The 22,631-nt window shown below is 44.1% G+C and overlaps 1 protein-coding gene across 18 annotated transcripts in view; it reads right to left on the bottom strand.

Annotated features, from left to right (window-relative positions):
- Positions 1-22,631, bottom strand: part of SMARCA2 (SWI/SNF related, matrix associated, actin dependent regulator of chromatin, subfamily a, member 2) — a 181,735-nt gene that overhangs the window by 25,387 nt on the left and 133,717 nt on the right. For 15 of the 18 annotated variants that reach the window (XR_004971289.1, XR_004971288.1, XR_004971287.1 and 12 more), the window contains 2 exons: positions 17,146-17,363; positions 8,694-8,747 (listed from right to left, as the gene is read on the bottom strand). Coding sequence is in view for 13 of the 18 variants with exons in the window: in XM_036330951.1 (XP_036186844.1) it covers positions 8,694-8,747; positions 17,146-17,363 (272 nt within the window). In the remaining 5 variants the exon portion in view is untranslated. Of the gene's footprint in view, positions 1-8,693; positions 8,748-17,145; positions 17,364-19,133; positions 19,242-22,631 lie in introns of those variants that run through there. The other 3 variants (XR_004971291.1, XM_036330957.1, XM_036330963.1) reach the window with 2 other exon arrangements.

Below are 22,631 nucleotides of genomic sequence, written 5' to 3'. Positions count from 1 at the left end.
CCCACGCAACAGACTTTATTTCCATATTCCTTTGTCTTCAAATTCACTTTCTATTTAGAAAATAGGTTAGAATAGACCCTGGAACGGCAAATGAAATGCTTTCGTATGTACCTGGGGACGTCTATCTTTTCAGTCCTGTTCCTTCTAGAGTACTTTACACACCTTATTGTTATTTGCCAGAGGAACCCCTTCATCTCGCCTAACTGCGCCTTTGTGTGTATGGAGCAATTTGGGAAGAACAGCCATACTAGCAAGTGCGGGTGCCGATGCTGCTGGAACGAGTGCTGTGCCCTCCCCCAAATGCATGGTAGCTTTATTTGAAAGCAGATTAGCAACAAATGCTTAGCATTTTGTAATTTTGAGAAAAAGGCTATAAAGTGATATATAAGCTTTCTACGTCATTTAATATTAGAAACAGACATGGTTAAAAGAACAAAATATACGTAATTTAGATTCACAAGCCTAATATCTGACGTGGCCCATCTAGATCAGTAACAGCTGGATATGGTATAGCCATTTTTCACAATAGCCTTGCTTTTCTTGCAATGCCATCTCTCTTTCCTTTGTGAAGCCAGAAATATCAAAAAATAACTGTAAATCACTGCCATGTCAATTTCAGAGGCGATTTTAGCAATGTGCCAGAATGCTAAAAGCAGCAGCAAAGAATGAGTGACAATGTGCTGTTTTAATCCATAGTCCCAGTTGTATAATTAAAAAATAATCATAATGACAAGTTATCATAAAAAAGGCATGCGCAGTAACTCAAATGGTTGCCTAGCAACCAGTGGGGGAAAATGCTGAAGTGCAAAGGGGCCTGCATAAATTAACCGAAATCTTCTGTCAAAGGGATGGGCGAGTTTCTGTTTTACTAGGTCACTGTTTTATTTTTTAATGCATATATGGGCTTCATGAATACTAAAATCAGGCGCAAACAAAGAGGTTTAAGAAGACTGTAGTGGAATAGGGAATTGGATTTTTAGATTCTTGTGGTAAGAATCAAGGTATTCTCTCACACACAGACTCATAGCCACTCCTACGCACCCCCTCCCCACCTTCCAGGGTTGAGAAATGCATTTGCACCTCCACAAGCTACACCACATAGTATGAGACAAAACCCATTTTATTTACTACCGCCTTCCACATACAGCCACAATTTCTGGTCTATTCTTTTTCGACAATTCTGAGATTTTATATATAGAAACATTTTACCTATTTGAAAAGGAATTATTTGAAAGGCAATTTATAGATACTATAAATTTTTCTATTTCTATCAGCGACTTCTTTATTATTAGCATTCTCTGTAACCTAGCAACAGTAAAAAAGTCAGACCTCTTTGCAATCTTGGATTTAACACCTGACCCTCAATGACATCGTCAGTGTCATTTTCTACATTGCCAACAGATGGTGTCATCTTTCTGTTGACACACTATGAGCACATCTCTGCTTTGTACACCTGTGATGGGCACACTCTTCACTTCAGCTGTGCTACCGAGTGTCTGGCACCGCGGTGCGAGAAAGCTCTACAGGGCCAAAATGGCTCAGTGAGCTTGGTCTGATTCTCTGTCCTCAGTCAGGTTATAGGAACCCTGGACCCTATAAGGAGACAAGTCCAGAGTTACATGTGCTCGTAAGAGAGAGTAAGTACTGGATGTTCTGAGACTTGGGGCCAACAGTGTAAAATGAAACAAATTTATTCTGTTTCAAGACATTCCTAGCCCACTTCCTTTCCCCCTTCCTGAGAGCAGAGGACACAGGCAAGAGGGGGACCAGGCTGTCGAAGGGAGTCTTCCTGTGGCTCCGTCTGGCTTTCTCAGCTCCTCCTCTGTGAACCTGGCTTGCACTGTTGACCTGACTCCCTGGTCAGGATATAGCCTCTCTCCTGTGTACCCCCAAGTACCATGGCCACCCCCCAACCCCACTTTATGACTAATTCCAAGTCTCCAGAGCTGACCCAACTCTCACTCCGTGCTGGAAGGGTCTCTATCCTCCCCCCGCCCACCCCTCAATACCTCATTATCCATCCAGGATTGAGAAGCCCTTCTCCATAAAAATGAAAAATTCTCCCCAGTGTTAACTAACTCTCGGTGCCTCACTGCTCAGAGCTTAATTCCTCCATGTGTGTCCCTCCTCCTCCTCACAGGGTGGGAGCATTTTCCTTGCAGCCAGGCCCTGCCCCTCCCCTATCAGAGGCCGTGGATCTGACGGGCAGCGCAGGAGGAAATGCCAGGCGGTCCTGGGGCACATAACCTACAGGACGCACCGAGTCGCTGTGACCACTCGTTAAGGAATCGCTGCAGTTAACGTATTTTTCCCTCAAGTAAATGGGGGGAAAAATAAGAAAAAAGTGGAAGTGCAGCTGCCTGATAGTTTTGAATTCTTGGCATTTCTTTATCAACTTAAGCTGAGCAAAGGCTTTTTCAATATACCTTTTCAAGTGCTTTTTTTCCCCCCAGTGCTGGAAAGTTATGTATTTTTTTTAAAGTACAGAACAATGGACTAATTGTATAGTGGTTTGCAGAAGGTGTTCTGTTTCTGTTGAAATGCTTCCCCTACCCCCAAGGCTTTTTCCATTATGTCACTGTACACGATTTGAGGCCTAAGTATAAATTGCTTCCCATCACCAAAGTGATACCCACTCCCCTCCTCCAAAAAAGGATTCCACTGATGGCCTGTAACTTCAGATCTACTTTATACAGTGACCTATCACAAAATAAGAAACGTGACCTTGATAAGACATAAGGTGGGGGGAGGGGGCTCAGCGTAACCTGAAATAAAAATTTAAAGGAACCCACTACACTTACCAGAATTTCCTGGTGCTGGTGGGCAAGCACAGCTTCTCTCCATAGAGCCAGTGGGCATAGGGACACAGGGCCATGATGCCATGCTGTGAGATGCTAAAGCCCTACATGCCACTGTCTCAATGGTGGTTTGAAACCCTGCATGTATAGCTTACACGCTTACACACACACACACACACACACACACACACACACACACACTCTTGAGATCTACTCTGCTATGCCTCATCTGGGAACCAATGAGGTTCTCCCATTACCTCCACAAACTCAACGGCAATAGTTTCATATCTAGACTACTTTGATTCTAAAATGATGACTGCACACCTTATAAACATTACACCTGCATCGGCTTTACTTCTGACTATAGTTTAGGTACAGTTGGAAGAGTGCAGAAGTCTGAAATGCCAGGTGGGAAACCGACTCCTTTAAAATATTATGGCTTTCCAACAAGCCCAAACCAAGGATATATGATACTGGGTGAATCTTTCTTTTTGTTTTGCTGCTTTATGGTTTTTCTTTTATCTGCCCAAACTAATCTATTGACAAGCACTTCCAATGTGAAAAAGAGATTTTAACTAAAGGTGAGATAGGTTTTATTTAATGAATGTAAAACCGTGGCTACCTTGCCTAAGAAAATGATGTCATGGTTTAGAAGACCACTTGGAGTTGGAAGACTTTTACAGAAAAGTTATTACAGTCCTAAAGGAATCCAACCCAGGAAATCATGTGGGAACAACTATAAAACTGGGTCAACATTGGAGGCTAGTAGGTGAAAGCAAGCTGCCGCTTTTCAGGGTCAGATTCCTGGGAGATTTATTTCATACACGTCACTTACACATGCACTCCAATCAGAGCAGCACCCCACTTAACCAGAAAGACCCCAGACATCCTAGCCAGCCCCAAACTAGGTATCACCTGCACCCACACTCTGTACTCACTGCTGCGATCTCTCCTCTGAATCTTATTGGGTGCTGATGGATGATGATTCCTGACAAGCTTGGAAATCTCACCTCCAGGACTCGTAAAGCATATACGAGATAGGCGGCAAAACAGAATGGATGGGGCAGGCTTGCTTCTGGTAGTGGACTTGGTGGGTGTAAAAATGACCAAGCATTATGTTAAGGACTGTAGGTATATGATGTGCCTGAGTTGTCAACAAAAATCAGGTTGCATCAGGTTAGTGCAGGGTAAAGCCTGATGTAAGGAGACCACAGGGGCGTGGCCAGCTCAAGAAGAAAAGCACCGAGGCTGTATCCAGAGCCTTAAATACAATCACACTTGGAAGCACGGTTTTACTTTTGGTAACCCACTCTCAGCTAAAAATGTAGCTGCATATAATTTTATGGATAGATATTTTACATGTGTATATGCACACACGTATTTTGTGTATATCTATATATGTGCATACACACACGTAATTATATACATGTATGTGTACATATAATTGTATATGTATAGCCCATAATTATTTTAAAATTATGTGCCTTAAAAAATAATATATACTTGTTATGAGAACATTCACAAAAAAAAAAAAAAAAAAACACACAAAAACACACCCACATAGGATATTACATTTTAAATGCAGGACTTCAGCGAGGTTTTTACAAAGGCATTAACTATATGCCAGAGCATAAATAAACATAAATAATGTAGTCTTATTGAAAAAATATAAAGGCTTACAACCTACTGTAATTTGGAATCATCCATAAATAAGGTAGGTCTCAAACACTTTTTATTGGGTGACCTTCTTTGAAAATATGCTGTAAGTCAAAAGTCTGATCTGATTTTTCCCAGAGAAATGCTGTCTAAGGGACATGTGCCCCATCCTTATTTATATCAGCATGAATATCCCATTTCACCAATTAACACCTTTTCACTCTACCATACAAAGCCAAATAAATAAAACAGGATAATTCTATGAAATTTTTAATATATCGCAACGGTCAGAATCTACTACATAGTTTCTATTCAGAATCCTCTCATTGAACTTATAACTGCAAATCAGAAGTGCTCAGCAGGACACTGGGTTCATAGAGTATCACCTGTTTGCTTGTCCAGTTAACCATTCTGATGAGACACTTGAGAAGTTAGATCATCTATCACTTGACTTTTCAGAAATAGCAACTCAGGACATCTAGATGCTTCACTTTTTCTCACTTAACATTTCCTAACAGCAGGAAAGCTTTCTAACTGTCCATCTGTCTAAAGTGACAGCTGAAGGCCTGCTGCGTCCTTGGTCAGCTACTCTGCCAACTTTTGTCACCTCAACCTGTAGATCTGGATGCCACTCAGCGGACACCCTCCTTCCAAAAGGTGAGGACCCACCTTGCCTTCCATGGCCTGTCCGGTCCTCTGATCTTACCCTGGGCCTCTACTTCATAAAGGTAAAAAGATGCTTCCAAGATTTTGGCTGAATTGTGACCCAACCCGAAAGCATCAAGCTTTTGCAGGCAAACAAAATCAAATGCTTCTACACGTGAGCGGTAAACCCCAAGCGTCCCTTTGTTAAAGGGGTGGGTGGGTCACATCAGGCTGTGGAGCATTGCTTTTTCCTGTAATGGCCCTTTTAGTAAATTCTTCAGGAACACCCATGAGGTGAGATTCTAAAGGAATGAGGCAGACTCTCCCTTCGCCCCCATGAATATACAAGCACACACAGGGCAGGCAAAAGTAGGTTTACAGTTGTGAGCACACGAAACAGAATTTATTCTCGTATGACTATTTATTGTATTGTTTTCCGTACAAACAGCTGTAGACCTACTTTTGCCCACCCCCGTAGATGCCCCAATAACTGTCATCTTCCAGTGCAATCCATTTTTGATGAAAACACTTATGGAGTTGTTGTGGTGAAGACAGTTTATACGACAGTAAGAAAATGAGTTCTGTTATTTCCAGCTGGGACTCCTTCCCCTCCCTTGGGGAGAGGCCATTCATGTAAATGACACCACATTTACTGGGATGGCCTTGCAGCCTGGAGAGGCAGACCCTGCGCTTCTGGGCCAGGCTAATGCTGGAAGCCTTGGGGAGGCCTCTTGCCCCTCGGAAAGCAAACAAACCAAGTTTATTTGTGGCCTGCCCACCTGCTGGATGTGGGTATAATTGGCTGAGCAACATAAATAAATGTCAAGTCACCAGGGGTCAAAGAAGCCTATTCCAGTAAATACCTGAAAGTATCATTATTTATAACTAAGGCAAAATAAAGTGCTAGAATCCAGGTTTCCCTGAGCAGATTCTCTCTGGACTAAATGCAGCTACGGAGCATATAGTCAACATTTCCCAAAGTGTCATCCGTGGAACATAAGCTTAATGAATTGCTAACAGTGTTCCTTGAAAGGGTATGTGTGTGGGGGGTGGGGGTTCCATTGGTCAAATGAGTTTGGGAAACACTGGATTAAACAAAGCTCAACAGCTTACTTTACATTCAGAGCCTCTAACTGCACTGGGAATTCTCCAAGAAGCTACAGGAAAGGTGTATCCACTTGGTCACATTACTGTTTCATGGCCATTTCTCTATAATCTAATTAGGGTGCTAAGTGCAAAGTGCCTGAGCCTGAGCTCCAAAGTCACAGCCCCTCTACCGCATTTAAAGAAATATGGACTGTCAACACTGCTCAAAATAAATTTTGTCTAAAAGAGCTTCTTGGCTGGTCCTGAAGGGACAGTCAATACTAACAACATAATCACAACGTCAAGGGCTGTTAATAGCTATGGAGAGAATTCAGATTTCCTGGGATGGAGTATGTGGGGCTGGGTAACTACACACACGCAGACATGCACGCACGCACGCACACAGGCATGCATGTGCCACATTTTCATTTCACCTGCATTTCTGTAAATGAAACCACATTCACTTACCACTTAGGACAGAGATCCAAGTTATCTTCCTCCTCTCACATCTAGTCTGCCCCTAAATCCTGTCAATCACACCTCTAAGGATTTATTCTCGTCAACTTACCTACTACCACGTCCCATGCTATGTCCCTCTTCCCTTGTGCCTGATGGCCCAGTCCTACTGAGGTCTGTGTGGCCCTAAAAGGGTCCTGGCTTTTCCATCTTCCACAGCTGCCTGCACACATGGGCCTGAGTACCGTTGCCTCCTCCTCCCTGCCATGGTCTCCTGGGGGAATTCCCACTCGAAGCTTCCCCTATCCCTGCCCCATTCCTCCCCTCCCACCCCACACATATACATATACATATGCATTTACATATACATATACATTACTCATAATCCGCATCCATTATTACTTTATAGAGCTCTTTCATTTCTCTCCCATCCTTAATACTTGCACAGGGATTGAGACAGAAAATGCTCAGTACCTTTGAACACACGAAGAAAGGAATTAAAAAAGTAATTTTTAAAATGTGTTCATCAGAATACAACCTCCGAATTTGTAAACTCAGGGTAATGGGGAAAGGAAACATACGTGAGAGTCAAGGACGAAAGCGACCCAGAGCCCCGAGGAAGCAAACACCAGCCCCTTGCTATGGCTCTGGAAAGTACAGCTTACACATCTCCTGTAAAGATGCATTTATCTACGTCCCAACTACCTGCAGTCACGGCGTCTCCTCAGAAAGCCCAGGCATGACACTGGAGGCTTGCAATACCCTTTAAAGTGGTTATTAATCCACTTCCCATGGTCACATGCCCAAGCTGATGGAAGAGGGAAAAAGAGCTGTCTGTCCTTGTTCCCTGGGCTGGGTGTATAGTACCATTCAGACCTGAAAGCCTCCTTTCTCTGTTGTAGGGTAGAGGTGTTTACCCATGTTGGTTCATTATTTAAACTGCCCACATAATAAAGTCAAGTATTTATTGTTTCAATCCCAAAATTCAACTCCAAACCGAGTTCTCTGTTACAGAGGCAAAAACAGAGCACAATTCTTGATGTCTCTCAGTACACACTATGGATGGTGTGTCTGGCTTCCAAGACTGATAAATATTTACTGAACACCAACAGGGAGAAAAAAAAAAGGGCAATCTTGCCCAATAGTTTCACCTCCACACAGCTTATGGGTAGGTACAAGTCACCCCCATGTTTAACCACCTTCTGTACAGGACAAAGCCATAGCTGGTGATCGGTATTCATCCTGAAACACAGATGTTTCCGTTCTTTTTCCTCCTTGCCCTAAATGGGATCCTAACCTAGTGGGAGAGGGTGATGCCATAAAGGACATTATTAGACAAATGTGGAATAGAGAGGTTAAGTATCATATTGATATTTTTTTAAAGGTACAGGCTGACTGCAAAGGGAAAAGAAATGTTACTTTCAATATCTTCGTAACAACTCCCAACCCTGGTAAATCAAGCAAACCCCTCTCTCCCTCTCAGCTGGCATCACGACGTTCTCACAAGATCTCTAGGAGAAAAGCATTTCTGCTTTCCATCCGACAGAAGCAAAGGCACACACAGGTTACAGGCTAGCTCAGGACGCTCAGGACCACAGGTAAGTCAGAAGTCACACCCTGAACCCGACCCAGCAGGATTTCACTCCCGAATGCCAGACACAGCGCACCCACCACAGGAGATCCAAGCGCCACGCCACGCTGCTCTCCACCGAGCTTCTGAAGCAGCACAGCACAGAGCGCAGAGGCCCGCAGGGTGAGACAGAAGCTGCGCGCAGAGGGAGGGGGAAGCAACAGAAACCATGGCTGAGGTGCTGGGGGCGCCTTGGTAAGAAGTGCATTCAGAGAATGGACACCCCAAATGGAAACACTGCACACAGCCCCAGAAGCCACAGCGGGGGTTCCGGGGTATCTGCCGCCGCCACCCCGCACTCCGAGGAGGGGCCATGGGGAGGCGCTGGAGAGGCTCGTTTCCGACTCCTTAGGAATCGGTGGGTTTGGCGTAGCAAGGGATACCTGTATTTAGAGACACGGGAATACAAGACAGATCCTGACCTGTTTCCTTCTATTTCCAACTGAGAATTACTGGGCACCTTCTCCACGTTACACCTGCGGTAGAGTAGAAAGAACACTAGCGTCAGAAGACCTGGGTCCCCGTCCGGCCTGGCTCCTGCCTCCTAGGTTGGGTCATTCATTTCGCTCTCCATGGCTCAGTCGCCTCACCTACCTGCCTTGCCCACCTCACGGGAGGGTCGGGAAGACCACACGGGGTTATATATGGAACATCATTCTGAAAAAATATATACTTCTCCAGAAATGGGGGGAAAGAGGATTTTCTAACTTCCTTGGGACTTTCCCAGCTTCTCTCAAACACGGAAACGCTTACTACTCTGGTCCCATTTCCCTCCACACATGTTCTGTGTGGCCTTTAGGACGCACACTCCATCCACTGTTCCGGAAGCGGAGGGAGACCTGAGGAAAGCAGCTTTAGCTTAGCCCAGTCTAGCTCCTCATTGACAAAACAGGGACAATACTTACCTCGGAAAGCTCTCCCAATCACTGAACAGAGGCCGCAGTTGGTTACGGCACCAGCACAGAGAGGGAGCCCCAAACAACTGCCAACCCCGGATTCTGAACCTCATCTAGGGAGTGGGTTCTACTTCCCAGAGCTCCATTCCATTCCAACAGCTCACGGAGCCAATGACCCTCAACTGGGAAGGACCAGAAAGCAGCACCTGGGGTCTTTAGTCCTTTCTGGGGCTTCCAGGGAGCCTCTTCTGTTGAGGATTTGGAAACTGCTGTGCTGGTATCCCTTTGTGTGGGGGCAGAGAAGTGGCTGACAGGTGTGACAAGTCTTGAGAAAACCCCCGCCCCAGCAAGATCTTACCCTGGGCGCCCTTTGGCCACGCATGGCCACTTAGAGATCCCTCCTTAGAGCCGCTGCCAGCACGGCCCTAGGGGAGCGGAGGCCTTGCCGAGCTGGCAAAGCCCAGACAGAGAAACGCAGGGGCAGTGCAGACTACGGAGAAGTAGCTGGAATGTCTGAAATAGAAGGGGTGGCAGACCGTCTTTCCCAGGGTAGAGGTTTGACCATCAGGCAGGCTACTGAAATGTTCAATGGGAAGCTGTTGAAAGTTCTTAAGTGACAGTGTGATGTGCTCAGATAAGTATCCAGGAGGAAGGCAGAATGGAGACGGGGAACACAGGCAGGACATGCTGTCCCAGACCAGACCAGGCCAGGCCAGTGATGGGAGGGGTCTGAGGAAGACAGTGTCCCAGGAGGCAGAGGAGGGGTGTTCTGGGGAGATGCGTGTGTGTGTGTAGGAAACTTGGTATCTGATGCATGTTAGGAGTAAGTTACGGGATGGGAAATGCTTTCATCATTGCACTCTGGGGATATTGAATTGATGACAGTGTTAACCAAGGGGATACAGAAGCCATAATAGACTGTGCCGCCTCCGAAAGTGTAACGGTGAAGGCAGAGAAACCTGCAAATGACAAATACTGTCTGAGACATTCTACAGACCGCAATGCAGATCGTTTGAGGAGAGATGGGCATGGTTCTGTGGTTTGAGAGTATCAGAAATGACAGCTCACTGGGTATGTGAGGCTCTGAACAAAGGAAATCCGGCAGAGTAATTTTACATGGGGCTGGTAAGGAGCACCTGGGGACAGACCTACCCAGCAGGTCAGCAGTCTGACTGGCTTGGGGCAAAAAAAGTACAAACAAAAACCCCAAAGTGACAAAAAAGAATATTACCTAATGGTATGGATTTGGCTTTAAGAATGTATTTTCTTCAAGTGTATTTTAAAAAGACAACATGAACTGGTACGAACAGTCTATCTTATGAAGCCTCGGGATGAAGGTCAACGCGGGAAAGCCTTTCACACAGCAAGCACCTAAACGCACTCCAGGTAAAGCACTTTGGAGAGAAATCTTGGAACAATGCAATGCTTTTTAATAAGAGTCCATCCCTTCTGGAGAATGAGTGGACTACCTGTGAGCCTTCAAAATAGCAGTCAGCTTTACTCAAAATGAGAGAGATGCTAACCAATGCCTTATCAGCATATATAGGAATTAAGTGAGTACATTTGTATCACTTTCCCCCTAAAAGTGACCATAAACATGAGATATCATTGTAGCCTCAATAATGGACTCACATGACCACCCCCCCTTTCCCTGAATTCCCCGGTCCACTGCCTGGTCAGTAACATGGGCTGGGAGGGCCATCCCAGCACATGGTGAGCCATGGAGACCAGCAAGCACCTCTGGCCCTGTTGAGCAGGGCAGGGCTGGAAATGAGGTGGGGAATGCAATAAATGAATGGATGATTTTCTACAACGTGAAAAGAGCCAGGCAGGACTCACAACAAGCTAAGGCTTGCCACCTTCTTAGATCGAATCAGGGCTTACTAAAATGAGGGCCAAGAAGACAGTCCATGTTCAGGAAAGAGAGCAGAGCCTGAGGAGCCCTAGGGAGAGAGAAGCCCTGTGGTTGTCACCCCTGCCACTCTACCATGTACCAGGGCTGTGTCCAATCAGACAGGCCGGGCAGATAGTGCCCGCCTCTCCCACTGCTTCCCTGTGCGCTTTCTCAGAGCTGGTGGACCTCAAGTCCAAACCCTTCGTAACCACAGGCCCAGGCCTCACCAAATACTCCTGCTACAAGTCTTCAAACAATTGATGGAGGGAGGAGGTGACAATGACCTCATCTGCCGATTGATTCCAGGTTCTTTGAGAAGGAGAACAATGCTCGGATTTGAAAGCAAGGCATAATAAAGGCTGAACAAAAGCTACTGATAGGGAAAGTGGATAGAAAGCATATCAAGACGCTTCAGATGTGTTCAAGTGTCCAGTTGCAAACTAATTACATCCTGAGACAGTGTGTGTAGGTTTCTCCTGCTAATAATGGTTAAGAGACCAGAAAACAGAAATGGAATCAGAAGAATCGAGATAAGCAAATGTCCCCATTTCAAAAGGAGAAAAGGAACTGGAGACTGCTCTGCTTGAAGTGTACCCTTGCTAAAAACTTAGGAGAAATTATTCAGATGCCACCGGGCTATTTAGAGAAGATAAATAATACCATTAAGGAGCAGTAGGGGGTCTCTTAGAAAAAGCCATGGCAAGCTAACCTCATTTCCTTCTTTCAGCGGGGATTCTTAGTGGATAGATTGGAGAGGCCATACATGTGTATGTCTTGGTTTTAGCCCTTCTAGATAACCTTGAGAAAGGAGAGATAAGTGTGGGTGACATGATAGCATGGTCATGTGAGTTCTCAGGTGGCTGATCAACTCTAAGGATTGCTGGTTAATAAATTCGTGTCAACCTGCAGTGATTTTCAGGGGCATGATATAGAGACCTGTCCTTTGCCTGTTAGCAATTTTTCAGCAATAGTCTAAAGCAATGGTCAGCAAACTGCGGCTCGTGAGCCACATGCGGCTCTTTGGCCCCTTGAGTGTGGCCGCGAAGTTTCAATCACACTGTAAGTGCGCTCCCGCACGTGGTATTTTGTGGAAGAGCCACACTCAAGGGGCCGCAGGTTGCCAATCACTGCCCTAGCAAATCTTCAGATGACCAATAAAACTTAGGAAGACAAGGAAGTAAACTTGATTTTTTTTTAAAGGCACAAAAATTCAGAGTTCTATCAGTAGACTAGAATGAGTAAACAAAAAAATCAATTAATTGGAACTGCACGGGGATAAGAATAGTATCAGGAGATGTAGGTTCAAAAAAAAAAAGAAAGAAAGAAAGAAAAAGAAAAGAAAAAAGAAATACAGCATTCCAGTGAGAAAAGAGCTGTCTGGATGTTTGGGGGAGGAGGAGTTTTTCCAACAAGTCACATGTTCACCGTGAGTTAACTCTGTGTCAAAGTTGCTGGAAGAACTTAACACACTCTTGAGTTATGTTAACAGAATCCTGGTGTTCAGAATAAGAAAACTAACCAGCCTGCAATGAGCCCGCAGAATACATGTGAAGTTCCGGGTGCCGCGTTTCAAATGCGACACCAAGAAAGCGGAATGTGCCGAAGGCGGGGACCAGGGTGGTGCAAGTCTAGGGTACCCCCGGATAGTAGGGTGAGGTGTGTCAGCCTGAAGAAGGATGTCCTGGGGTGAATGTGTTTACAGATGTTTTAAAGGACATTTCTTAAGACTCTCTGAAGGCCTAAGTAGAACAAACAGCTGGAAGTCAGGGGACTGAATCCATCTTACTGAAGGAAATGGCTGTTGTGTTCAGAGGTGGCCTGTCTCCTAACACTGGAGCTAACGCTGGGCATGTCCACGCTGAGGCTGGACGACAGTCAGCCAGAGGTTCAGGGACACAGATGGGTTGTGGGAAGTTGGACCAGGTAGAGATAAAACCCCTCCCAACATTAAGAATCGCTTTAGGAATCTCTCTTTATTCAGGTTAACACCATAAGCCACATCTCTAGACTTGGAATAGCTCTACCCGCCCCTACTCTTCAGCATCGTATTCGACATCTCATCCCGGGGACAATGTTTATAGGGTACAGATGCAAATCAGGTTGAATTCATTTTCAAAGAAATAGTCTTAGGATAAATATCACATAAACTGAGAATATGGTTTCAGAAGTCTCCTACATAAACAGAAAACAAAGCACGCTTAACAAGTCAGAGCAAAGCCTTCTGATACTACTCACAGAGAGTTTTCTGTTTGGGGAAATAGAATGGGAACGGGGAGCAGCAGGCCAGAGCTGCCTCTGACAGCAATAACTGTAGGAAGCCTTTACAAAGACGAACCACACAACATTGGCTCTTTGGGGTGACATTTTAAAATGAGACCTGGCGCTCAAAACAAAGGCAATCAATAGATGTATCTTCTTTTAAATAAAGGACTAGGATGATGTACACATCTGCCCCAGAATCATGGAAGAAGGTTGGGGGTGGGGTGGGGGGGACTGTCTCACGAGAGAGAGAATTAGTTCTTATATATCAATTACATATAGATGGCAGGTCTGACTTACTACCCTGCTATTCTGCACCTGATAGAGCTCTAACGTGGACTGGGGTGACGGGAGGCAGGTTAGCACAGGTGGCATTTCCTTCCCAGGCAGGTTCAGTTACTATATTAGTAGCTGACTTTAAGGGTGCAAAAATCTGAGCACATGGAGAGGTACGTTTCCCAGCAGCGTTTTCTAAATCCAACCAAAAATATGACAACATATCTAATTACAGCCCTCCTAATTTGAGTGCCTCCTACTTGAGCACCAAGTTTGGTAAGAGAAATAAAAAAATATAAATAGACTAAGCGCTTTTTCTAGAGGGTTACTAACATGAAATGTACATGAGACATGCAGTGGTGGGAAATTTCGTGCATATTCACCAGAATGTACCTAAAATGTGGGAGCTAACAGAATGGATCTTAGAGGGGTTCCTTTTTAAAGGGAAGGTAAAATAAATAAAATCAGAGGATGTGTGTGTGGGGAAAAGTACTCAATGCCTGCATGCTGAAGATTTAAATATCCTTCCTTCCACTACCATACAACTAAAGACTTGCTCAATAACCAGTCCCGCAGAAAGTGTGTTTTTGGGAAATAAAAAGATGGGAAGCCTGTCAGCAAGGACACTGACTTTATCGTGCGCCGAGCCCCATTCACCCGCCCCTGTGATTCCTTATACATAGTCTGAAAGGCTAATTATTACTTATTAAACTGTCCAAAAACCTTGGGTTGTATTCACTCATCAAATCCTCGTAACGCCTCGAGAGGCAGGTGAGTAATTATTCCATTTTGTGGATAAGAAAAGTGAGGCTCAGGGAGGTTAATTGATCACCCCCCCCCCCCCTCGCGAAATGCTAGAGTTAGAATTCAAACACAGGCAGTTAAATCAGAATGTTTTTATCTTTCTTACTGAGCCACAAAGTGTTCTTAATTTGTTGTAAATGTTATCCTTTTGTATATGGTGAAAATATCATATAACATATCTTGTAGACTGTTTATTAAAAATCTCTAGAAGTTCTAAATTTTGATGTAGTCAGATTTGCAAACCGTTTTCTTAATTTATCTTTTTTACCTTTTACATTTTTTTAAAAAATATATTTTATTGATTTTTTACAGAGAGGAAGGGAGAGAGATAGAGAGTTAGAAACATCGATGAGAGAGAAACATCGATCAGCTGCCTCCTACACATCTCCTACTGGGGATATGCCCGCAACTCCGGTACATGCCCTTGACCGGAATCGAACCTGGGACCTTTCAGTCCCCAGGCCGATGCTCTATCCACTGAGCCAAACCGGTTTCGGCTTTACCTTTTACATTTAGGTTTTAAATCCAACTGGCCCTCACTTCATCTGTTTAGATATGAAACAAGACAGGAGCCTGTGGTCTAACTACTGCACTATGCCTCGCTGACTTTTAGGTGGCCTAACCTTATACCTCTCTGTGTTCTGGGCAGTTTCGAGGAAAGTGGTCAGCCCACGGCCATGGACATCCTTAAGTCACAAACTCCAAAGGCTGTGGAGCCAGCAGGTGATATAAAGGAGTGGAGGGGCCAGGTGTGAAAAGCACGATGCTAAATGGTAAGGGACACTCCTACTGGAGGAGTGAAAGTGTGTGATGCGATGGGGCTGTGACAACCAGAGCACGACCGCCCGCAGAGGCGGCAGCCGCTTCTTCACCCTGAGCAGCTGCCGCCGACGGAACGTTGGGTAGACTGCTGCTGGATATTTAGGTTTTTCAAAAAGGGGGGGGGGGGGTGAAACAACAACCACCACCTCTCAAGTTTTATTTTTAAAAAGCTCGCTAATTTAATGTTTGCTTTTTAATTTTTTTAAGAACTATGTGAAATATGAAAGAAAACCATCTGTGGTCCACTGGCTGGTGACCTCTTTCCTGCCATGAAGCAGGAGACAGCCATCCCTGGAATACCAGGCCTGGCACCGAGCCTCTCAGGACTTTCTTGGCTGTTCTCAGCGCTACAGCAGCCCTAACCTCACGCACAGCAGGTAATGACCCAGATGCCTGTCAGAGACCCAGGAGCACCTCGTCAGAGACACAGGCATTTTGCTCTCCTGAGACAAAGGGCAAGAAGAGTTAGAAGAATATGCAAAGAGACACTCCCTATTTTTTTTTTTCTTTCTTTAAGCCAGGGGCTGATAAAATGAGATGCCATAGTCCAAGCTGGCCTCCTGGATGGAAACTGTCCCTGCCTCCGGCAAACCTACCCATCGGGTTTGGGGGTAAATAGAAACTTGACAGAGTTACTGACTCTTGGTTTACAAGGAAGTTTGCTGTTCACTGCAGTAAAAGAATGGACTTCTGGCCAAATTTTCCTCCCTGAATTGCTGCCATCCCCCTGTGTCAAGTAGTAGCTCACCCAGACCCAATATAATGGGGCTGTCTCCCTTGAGGCCACCTCAGAATTCTGTGAAAAAAGGGGGAGGGTAGTAAAAATCAGAAGCGGGGGACCAACAAGACCTGGTCGGTAAAGAGGGGCGAGTTATTCTCACCCTTCACACACCCCCACTCCCACTCACTCACTCGTCACCATTTCTGAAAACTCCTAATAAATCATATAATAAAAACTTAACAATAAAACCCCATGGTTGAAAGTTTCTTGCTTTTGTGACTATTTAATCTTTATAATGACATTCTCTCCCTAGTATAACACATTCACTAAAATCACAATGAAAAACTAAAATTACAACTTAGTTATTTGTTTTAAAACTTTCAGGAATACAGAGCATTAATTCCATATGCAATTTAGAGAAATGTTTGTTTTGTTTCCTATCAATTTTTTCCATCAAAATGACATGTAATTGTCCCATTCACATGCTTAGCAAGTGGAAACCAAATCAACTAACCAGAATGTAGTCTAACTAGATTATCTACTGTAGCGGGCTGACACCCTAAAACACCTTTGCTTTGGTTTTCAAATAATTGTTCATTGTTTAAAATGGTCTGGGGCTAGTGTCCAGGACATATTTCTCAAAATTCACATTCAAAAGTTCCATGCAAAAGAGGCAGAGTTTTTTCCACGCTGTCTATATAGTATGGGGGGGGGGGGGGGAAGATGGCTCAAGCAAGTGCTTGGACAAGACAGTCAAGGGTGTTGGGAGGAAAGAAGGACCGGTAACTTCGATGACGCACCTGTTTGGTTGTAAACAGAGTCTTAACATGAAATATTTACCTTAAATATGCTAGGACTGTTCTTTCTCTAACAAGTCAAACCAGAAGTATAATTTCACTCTATTGTTTCAATCCTTCCACATCCCTGATGGTATTTCAGAGAGCCCTAAGAATCCTTCCCCGGTTCAGATTTCCTTAGTTTTATAATCTAAACTCCTGCTTCCAAACAGCCATCCAACATCATACGAGACAGCAGTAGCGGCCATTTTGAACACACCTTTGAGTGAAAGCCACAAAACACTAAGTAGAAAGCACGCGCCAGCCCCAGTGCACACCTCGGTAATGCCTGCTCTGACGTGGCCGTGGCCTCGCGGGGGTGGGGTCTCGGTGGAGATGACCAAGGGGAAGGGGAGAGGCACTCACCTGTCTTTGTAGTTGATCACAGTATCGATGATGGCATTCATCTGCTTTGTCAGTTTGGGGGGGTTTGGTGACAATTTCTCTGCGGGAGGGCGACCTCGTCTCTTCTTAGCTTTTTCCACATCTTCTTTTGCGGGATCTTTATCCACATTTCTTCGTCTTTTTCGTTTCTTAAGCCGTACTTCCTCTTCCATTTCTTCCAAATTGCCGTCTTCAATGGCCTGTTACAAGGGAACGAAGGAGAAAAATTCAAGACAAGAGGATAACCAATATATATATATATATATATACACACATACACAGAATTTGAATTAGAATAAAATGAAACAAACTAACCAAAAAATAAAAGTTAACAGCAATCAGTGGAGTAGGAAGAAAAAGGGAAGACCACCATATCGAATAAAATGCATCTTTAACCCAAGTCTGTTTCATGAGCAAAATATGTTGAAGGCCTGAAACACTAATAGTAAAGAAGACTATGACAAATACGAGAAGATCTGTACATTTAGGTGTTTACGATAACTGAATCCAATTGAAATTGTGTCTCAATAGAAGAAAAAGACCTTAACTGTCTCATTACTGTAAGGGAGGAAAAGATATAATTAAAAAAAAAAATGGGGATGAGTGAAGAAAAAAATATTCCTTAAGAATACATCCTTACAATCATATAAGCATTGACCATTTCTTTTTTAAGATTTTTACATCAATGTATGCATGATTCACAACATAAATCAAAATTGCATCCAGATTTTTGTTCTCACGTAGCCATTCGTGAACAAGGAAACGGAGAAGTACAAAGCCACATTCCTTTGTAAAGGCACTTAAATCATCCGATGAAGAACACACACACTCACAAACAACAAACACTTTTTTTCCAATTACCTGCCAACGCTTGCTTTAAACCAGAGCCAGCAGCACTAATGCAGAGAGATAATAAAATAGCTATAAAAACAACCAGGCATAAAAGAAACCTGTTCATAAATGGCTAAAAGATCCATGTGACAGACCCAGAAGTTTAAACTTTTTTTCCCCTGGTAAATCTCAAAACTTAAGAAAAACAGAGGGGGGGGGGCGGGGGAGAGAAGGGGAGATGCAAAAGAAAAAACAAAAGCCCAAACCACAACAGATAAAAGAGTATTTAACCACAGAAAGAAAAATATTTTTTAAAACCTTTAAATTATATTTTAAGATGGCCTTCTCACACAAAATAACTGATGTTGTTATTTGTTCCTCCTGCCTCTCAATATTGCCTCCAGTATGCAAATGCTAATCAATCCTTTCGAGAAGCTGAACGAGCTCTAATCATAAGGCAATTACCTTCATTTCTCCACAGCACCAAACATGGCTAATATTTATGATCATGTGAGTATAACAATCAATATAAAGAGTGATTACAGCTCAGACATAATTTCTTTCACTTGTGTACAATGCCTCCTGAAGAAGAAAGGTTTTTGTGAAGAAAACCTGGTGCAGAACACACAGCAACCTGGCATGTTAAAAAATGCCTGTGGCATTTACAATATGTTTTCTATGCATCTCCCAATGTGCAAACCCATAGAAGCAACATGCACACAGACAGTCTGAGCCTAGGCCTTAATAATCAAAAGACAATTTCTATCACGATCCTATAATGTTCAGATAACCACGATGAAGAAGGCGAGATCTGATGAATTATGAGGAAAAAGAAAAAAAGCTCCACATCATTTCATTAATATTCATTTGCCTAAAAGCAGGACACCCACTATACAGCTAAACACACTGCAGCTAAGCAAAGATTAAGAAAAGGAAATTGTCCCGCAAATCTTGGTGGCTGAACATGCTAATAATAAATACAGCATGCAAGGCTGTCAACAGTTAATGGTATTGCTCTCAAGCACCCAGTTGCACACAGAAATACAGAGAACACTGGCTTTTGATGTGTTACACACCTACACATGCCTGGGATGTAGTTCTACTGAATCTTCAAGACGGCAACGAAAAAGGATATTTACCTTACCACTATCAGCAGGCCGGCTATCGGAAATCACAGTTAGTGGGGATAAAATTAACAAGCCAGCAAAGCAGCGAGCTGCTAGTCTCTTCATCAGCTGATCAGGAAAAAAAAGAGAGCTGGGAAAGGCTATGTTTTCATATACAAGTAATTTTATTTTACTGAAAATTTAATACTGAAAGGATTGTGGATACTCAAATCTGCTGTTTCATTCTCCCTACTACAAGGCCCGAAGCCTTCCTCCTTCAGCCTGTTTTAATATTGACAACTACTTATCATATTTTTTTCTCCTCTTATTATTTCAGGCAGCAGAATTAAAGATTTTTTAGCTCGGGCGGTTTCTGATTCTTACTTGCATTTTAACAATTAAGCTGATAAGGAAACAAATTAATATTCAAATCTACTTTCAAAAATTAAAACAAGGTATGCTTCTTTTTGGTATTTGAAACCTCATTTTAGTGTTTTTCATAAAACAAGCTGCATGGTTTTGGAGCAGTCTAAGATGATTTTTTTAAATAAAGGAATTTCTTTTTCATTAAATGCATGTCAGTAAAAGCAATGTACATGTTCTCAAGTATAAATATTTTAATAAAATGTTATTCTGTTCTTTAAAGAAAACCCTGAACAACTGTGACACTTCACTTTCAGTTTCATGCTGTAAAATTTTTCATTGTTTTTCTTTTCAGTGGGATAAATGAAGAGGGGGAAGTTGTGAAAGAGTATTTCTACTCTCACCCCCCCCTTAACTTTGCAAAAAAAAAGCGGGGGGGGAACAAAGCATAAGCTGGTGATAGTTGGACTGTTAAATCTCTAAATCTAAGTAGCTAAAAAGCAAAAACAATTTAAACTACAAAAAGAACTAGTAAAGTAATTTTTATTACAATTGCTAATACATGCAGATTCTTATTAAATTTAGGTTTTGGAATCACATGGAAACACACAAAGTACTGACCATTATTCCCCTTAAAGTAAGGCTTTTATGCAGGAATGCAGACAGCTACAAACATCCTTCCCTCCTCCCCCAAGACCCCAAACACATCCATATGCAGTGCTTGTTGTAGAGGGATTTCCAAGGGTCTTGCTCTAATGGAAATCAATTCTCTAAATATTTCCCGGTGCTTTTAGCACTTAAAGGAGTGGAGTAAGATTACTCCTGCATGTAAGTAAAATTATCCTTGGACATTTAAAACTGCTCTTTAATTTTAAAAAATTACTTATTCCACTGGCTACACTGACTCAACTCAGTGCTAAGGGGGGGAGGGGGGGCACAAAAAGAAAACTTGCTACACAATGCTAAAGTACTACCCCCAAAAGATTTCCCTTCCAAACCTTTTACCAGCACAATAATGAAATAAATCACAGAAGCAAACCCCCAGTTTCCGACTGGTGACGTGTTGCGCAAGAGTGCGAGCCCTAATTCAACATACAGACGGCTCCCATGCCGAACTGCCTCTAGATTTAATGAAGTGAATAGGAAGGAAGTCGGGGGAAAAAAAGTGTACAAATAAGAAATTAACACTTTCCTGCCCTCCGCACACGGCGAGCTACAACTACAGCGAAGTTTGGTGAGGCGCTTCTTTCCTTAAAGGCGCACTGCACCCTCCTGGCTCCGGATGTCACTAAAAAAACCCTTCTGGTGATTAAAAAAAAAAAAGCCCAGCCAACTTAAAACAGTGAAGCGTATTTCGGCCTGCGTTTTTCCTGAATGGAGCTGGGAACGACTCCTTCCTCCACTGGATGGCAACCTTTTCCCCCTCCCTTCTTTCTCTTTCTTTCTTTAAGAAAAATAATTTTTTTTTTAAGAATACATTTTCCTGACACAGGCCGGGCAAGAACACGATGCGGACGGGCTCCTTCTTCAGCTAGCTCGTAAGGAAGCGGCGTGCAGCTGATACAACGCAGGAGAGGCGGTGCCGGAGCAGCTGCGCTGGAGGAGCCGCTCTGCAGCCCGAGAGCACATGGCAGAGCCGGGGCGGCCGCACGTGGGTCGGGCCGGGCCGGGCCGGGCCGGGCCCCGGACACACAGCACGTCTTTCAGGGAGAGGCGGACGGTGCGGAGGGCCGGCATGATCCCCGCTCCTCTCGGCCCGCGGGGTACCGCGGCGCTAGGACACCCGACTTCGCCGCAGCCCGATGCCGGACCACGAGTAGGTACCGGGGACGAGCAAACAAAAGCCAGGAGCCGGCGCGGCGCATTGTTTCCCCGCGGCTGCCTTCCCCCTCGGCGGCTCCCCAGCCCACGCAGCGTGGCACGGCCCTCTCGGCGGAACAGACCATCTCGGGGAAAACGGGAAGGGGCAACTCGGCAGACGGCTAGACAATGCCTGCCTGGGAAATGTCTCGGCTAGGAAAAGGGGAAGGGAGCGTGGTAATGCTTCAGTCTGATGGTGAACATCACGTTTCTGCCCACCGACACGTTCTCTTTCTCTGTCCACGAGGATGGGGCGGGAGGGGGGGGGTCCTCTCCACTGAGAAACTCTAGGATTCCAGAAGAGCTGGATGCTGCTGGGGGTGGAGGTGGGGTTAAGCGTGCAGGGCTAAGCATGAAAGAATTGGGTCATGTCAGTACCAGCACTTCCTGGGGACCACACACACGTCACTAAACTTGATCCCATTATTTGGGGAGCTTAGACTTCCCTCAAGCCCCCATGAGACCCCAGATGCCAGTAAGTACAGGTAATGAGCCTCCAAACCACCACAACTGCAGCAACAACAACAGAAAGTGGGATTTTGCCCTGGTCGGTGCCCTCAGTGGTTAGAGCGTCAGCCCACACACCAAACGGACTCGGGTTCGATTCCAGTCAAGGGCACATACCTGGGTTGCAGGTTCTATCCCCCAGCCAGCTCGGAGTGCGTGTGGAGGCAACCAATTGATGTCTCTCACGTCCATGTTTCTTTCTCTTTCTCTCTCTCCTTCCCTCCCTTCCATCTCTACAAAATCAATGGGAAAAAATATCCTCAGGTGAGGATTAACAAAAACAAAGTGGAATTTTAAAGAAAATTTAACATTTCATGTATGAGAAACTTTCTTATAATAGGAATATTTAAAAACGGCAAAAAAAATTGAACATGGAATTCTTGCTCAAAATGGCATCATTTTCAGCACTTGGTTTCATAAAGACTGCAGCCCTTCGGATACAGAATTTCAAACTCACAGCTTTGGACAATTAAGTTTTTATTATTACCATCCCCCAAAGCAACCTATTTGAAAAGGAGGCATGAAATCAAATTCCCTAAGTTGAAATAAACCAGACACATACAGGCAAATGATGTCTGATTGCACTTATATGAGAAAGGAGAAGAGTGGTTACCAAGGGTTAAATGGAGGGGAGGGTGCAGTTATTGATTATTGAGGACAGAATTTCAGTTTGGAATGATGAAAAAGTTCTGGAGTGGGCAGTGGTGATGTTTGTATAACAATGTGCTTAAATGTACACACAAGTTTTATGTTATGTGCATTTTACCACAACAATAAAAAAAAAGTCCCTGGAAAGAAATC

This window comes from Myotis myotis, unplaced genomic scaffold (assembly GCF_014108235.1).
Source record: "Myotis myotis isolate mMyoMyo1 unplaced genomic scaffold, mMyoMyo1.p scaffold_m19_p_12, whole genome shotgun sequence".
NCBI lineage: Eukaryota > Metazoa > Chordata > Mammalia > Chiroptera > Vespertilionidae > Myotis > Myotis myotis.
Note: the sequence above shows the minus strand (reverse complement) of the source record. Positions and strands in the feature narration are given on the sequence as shown.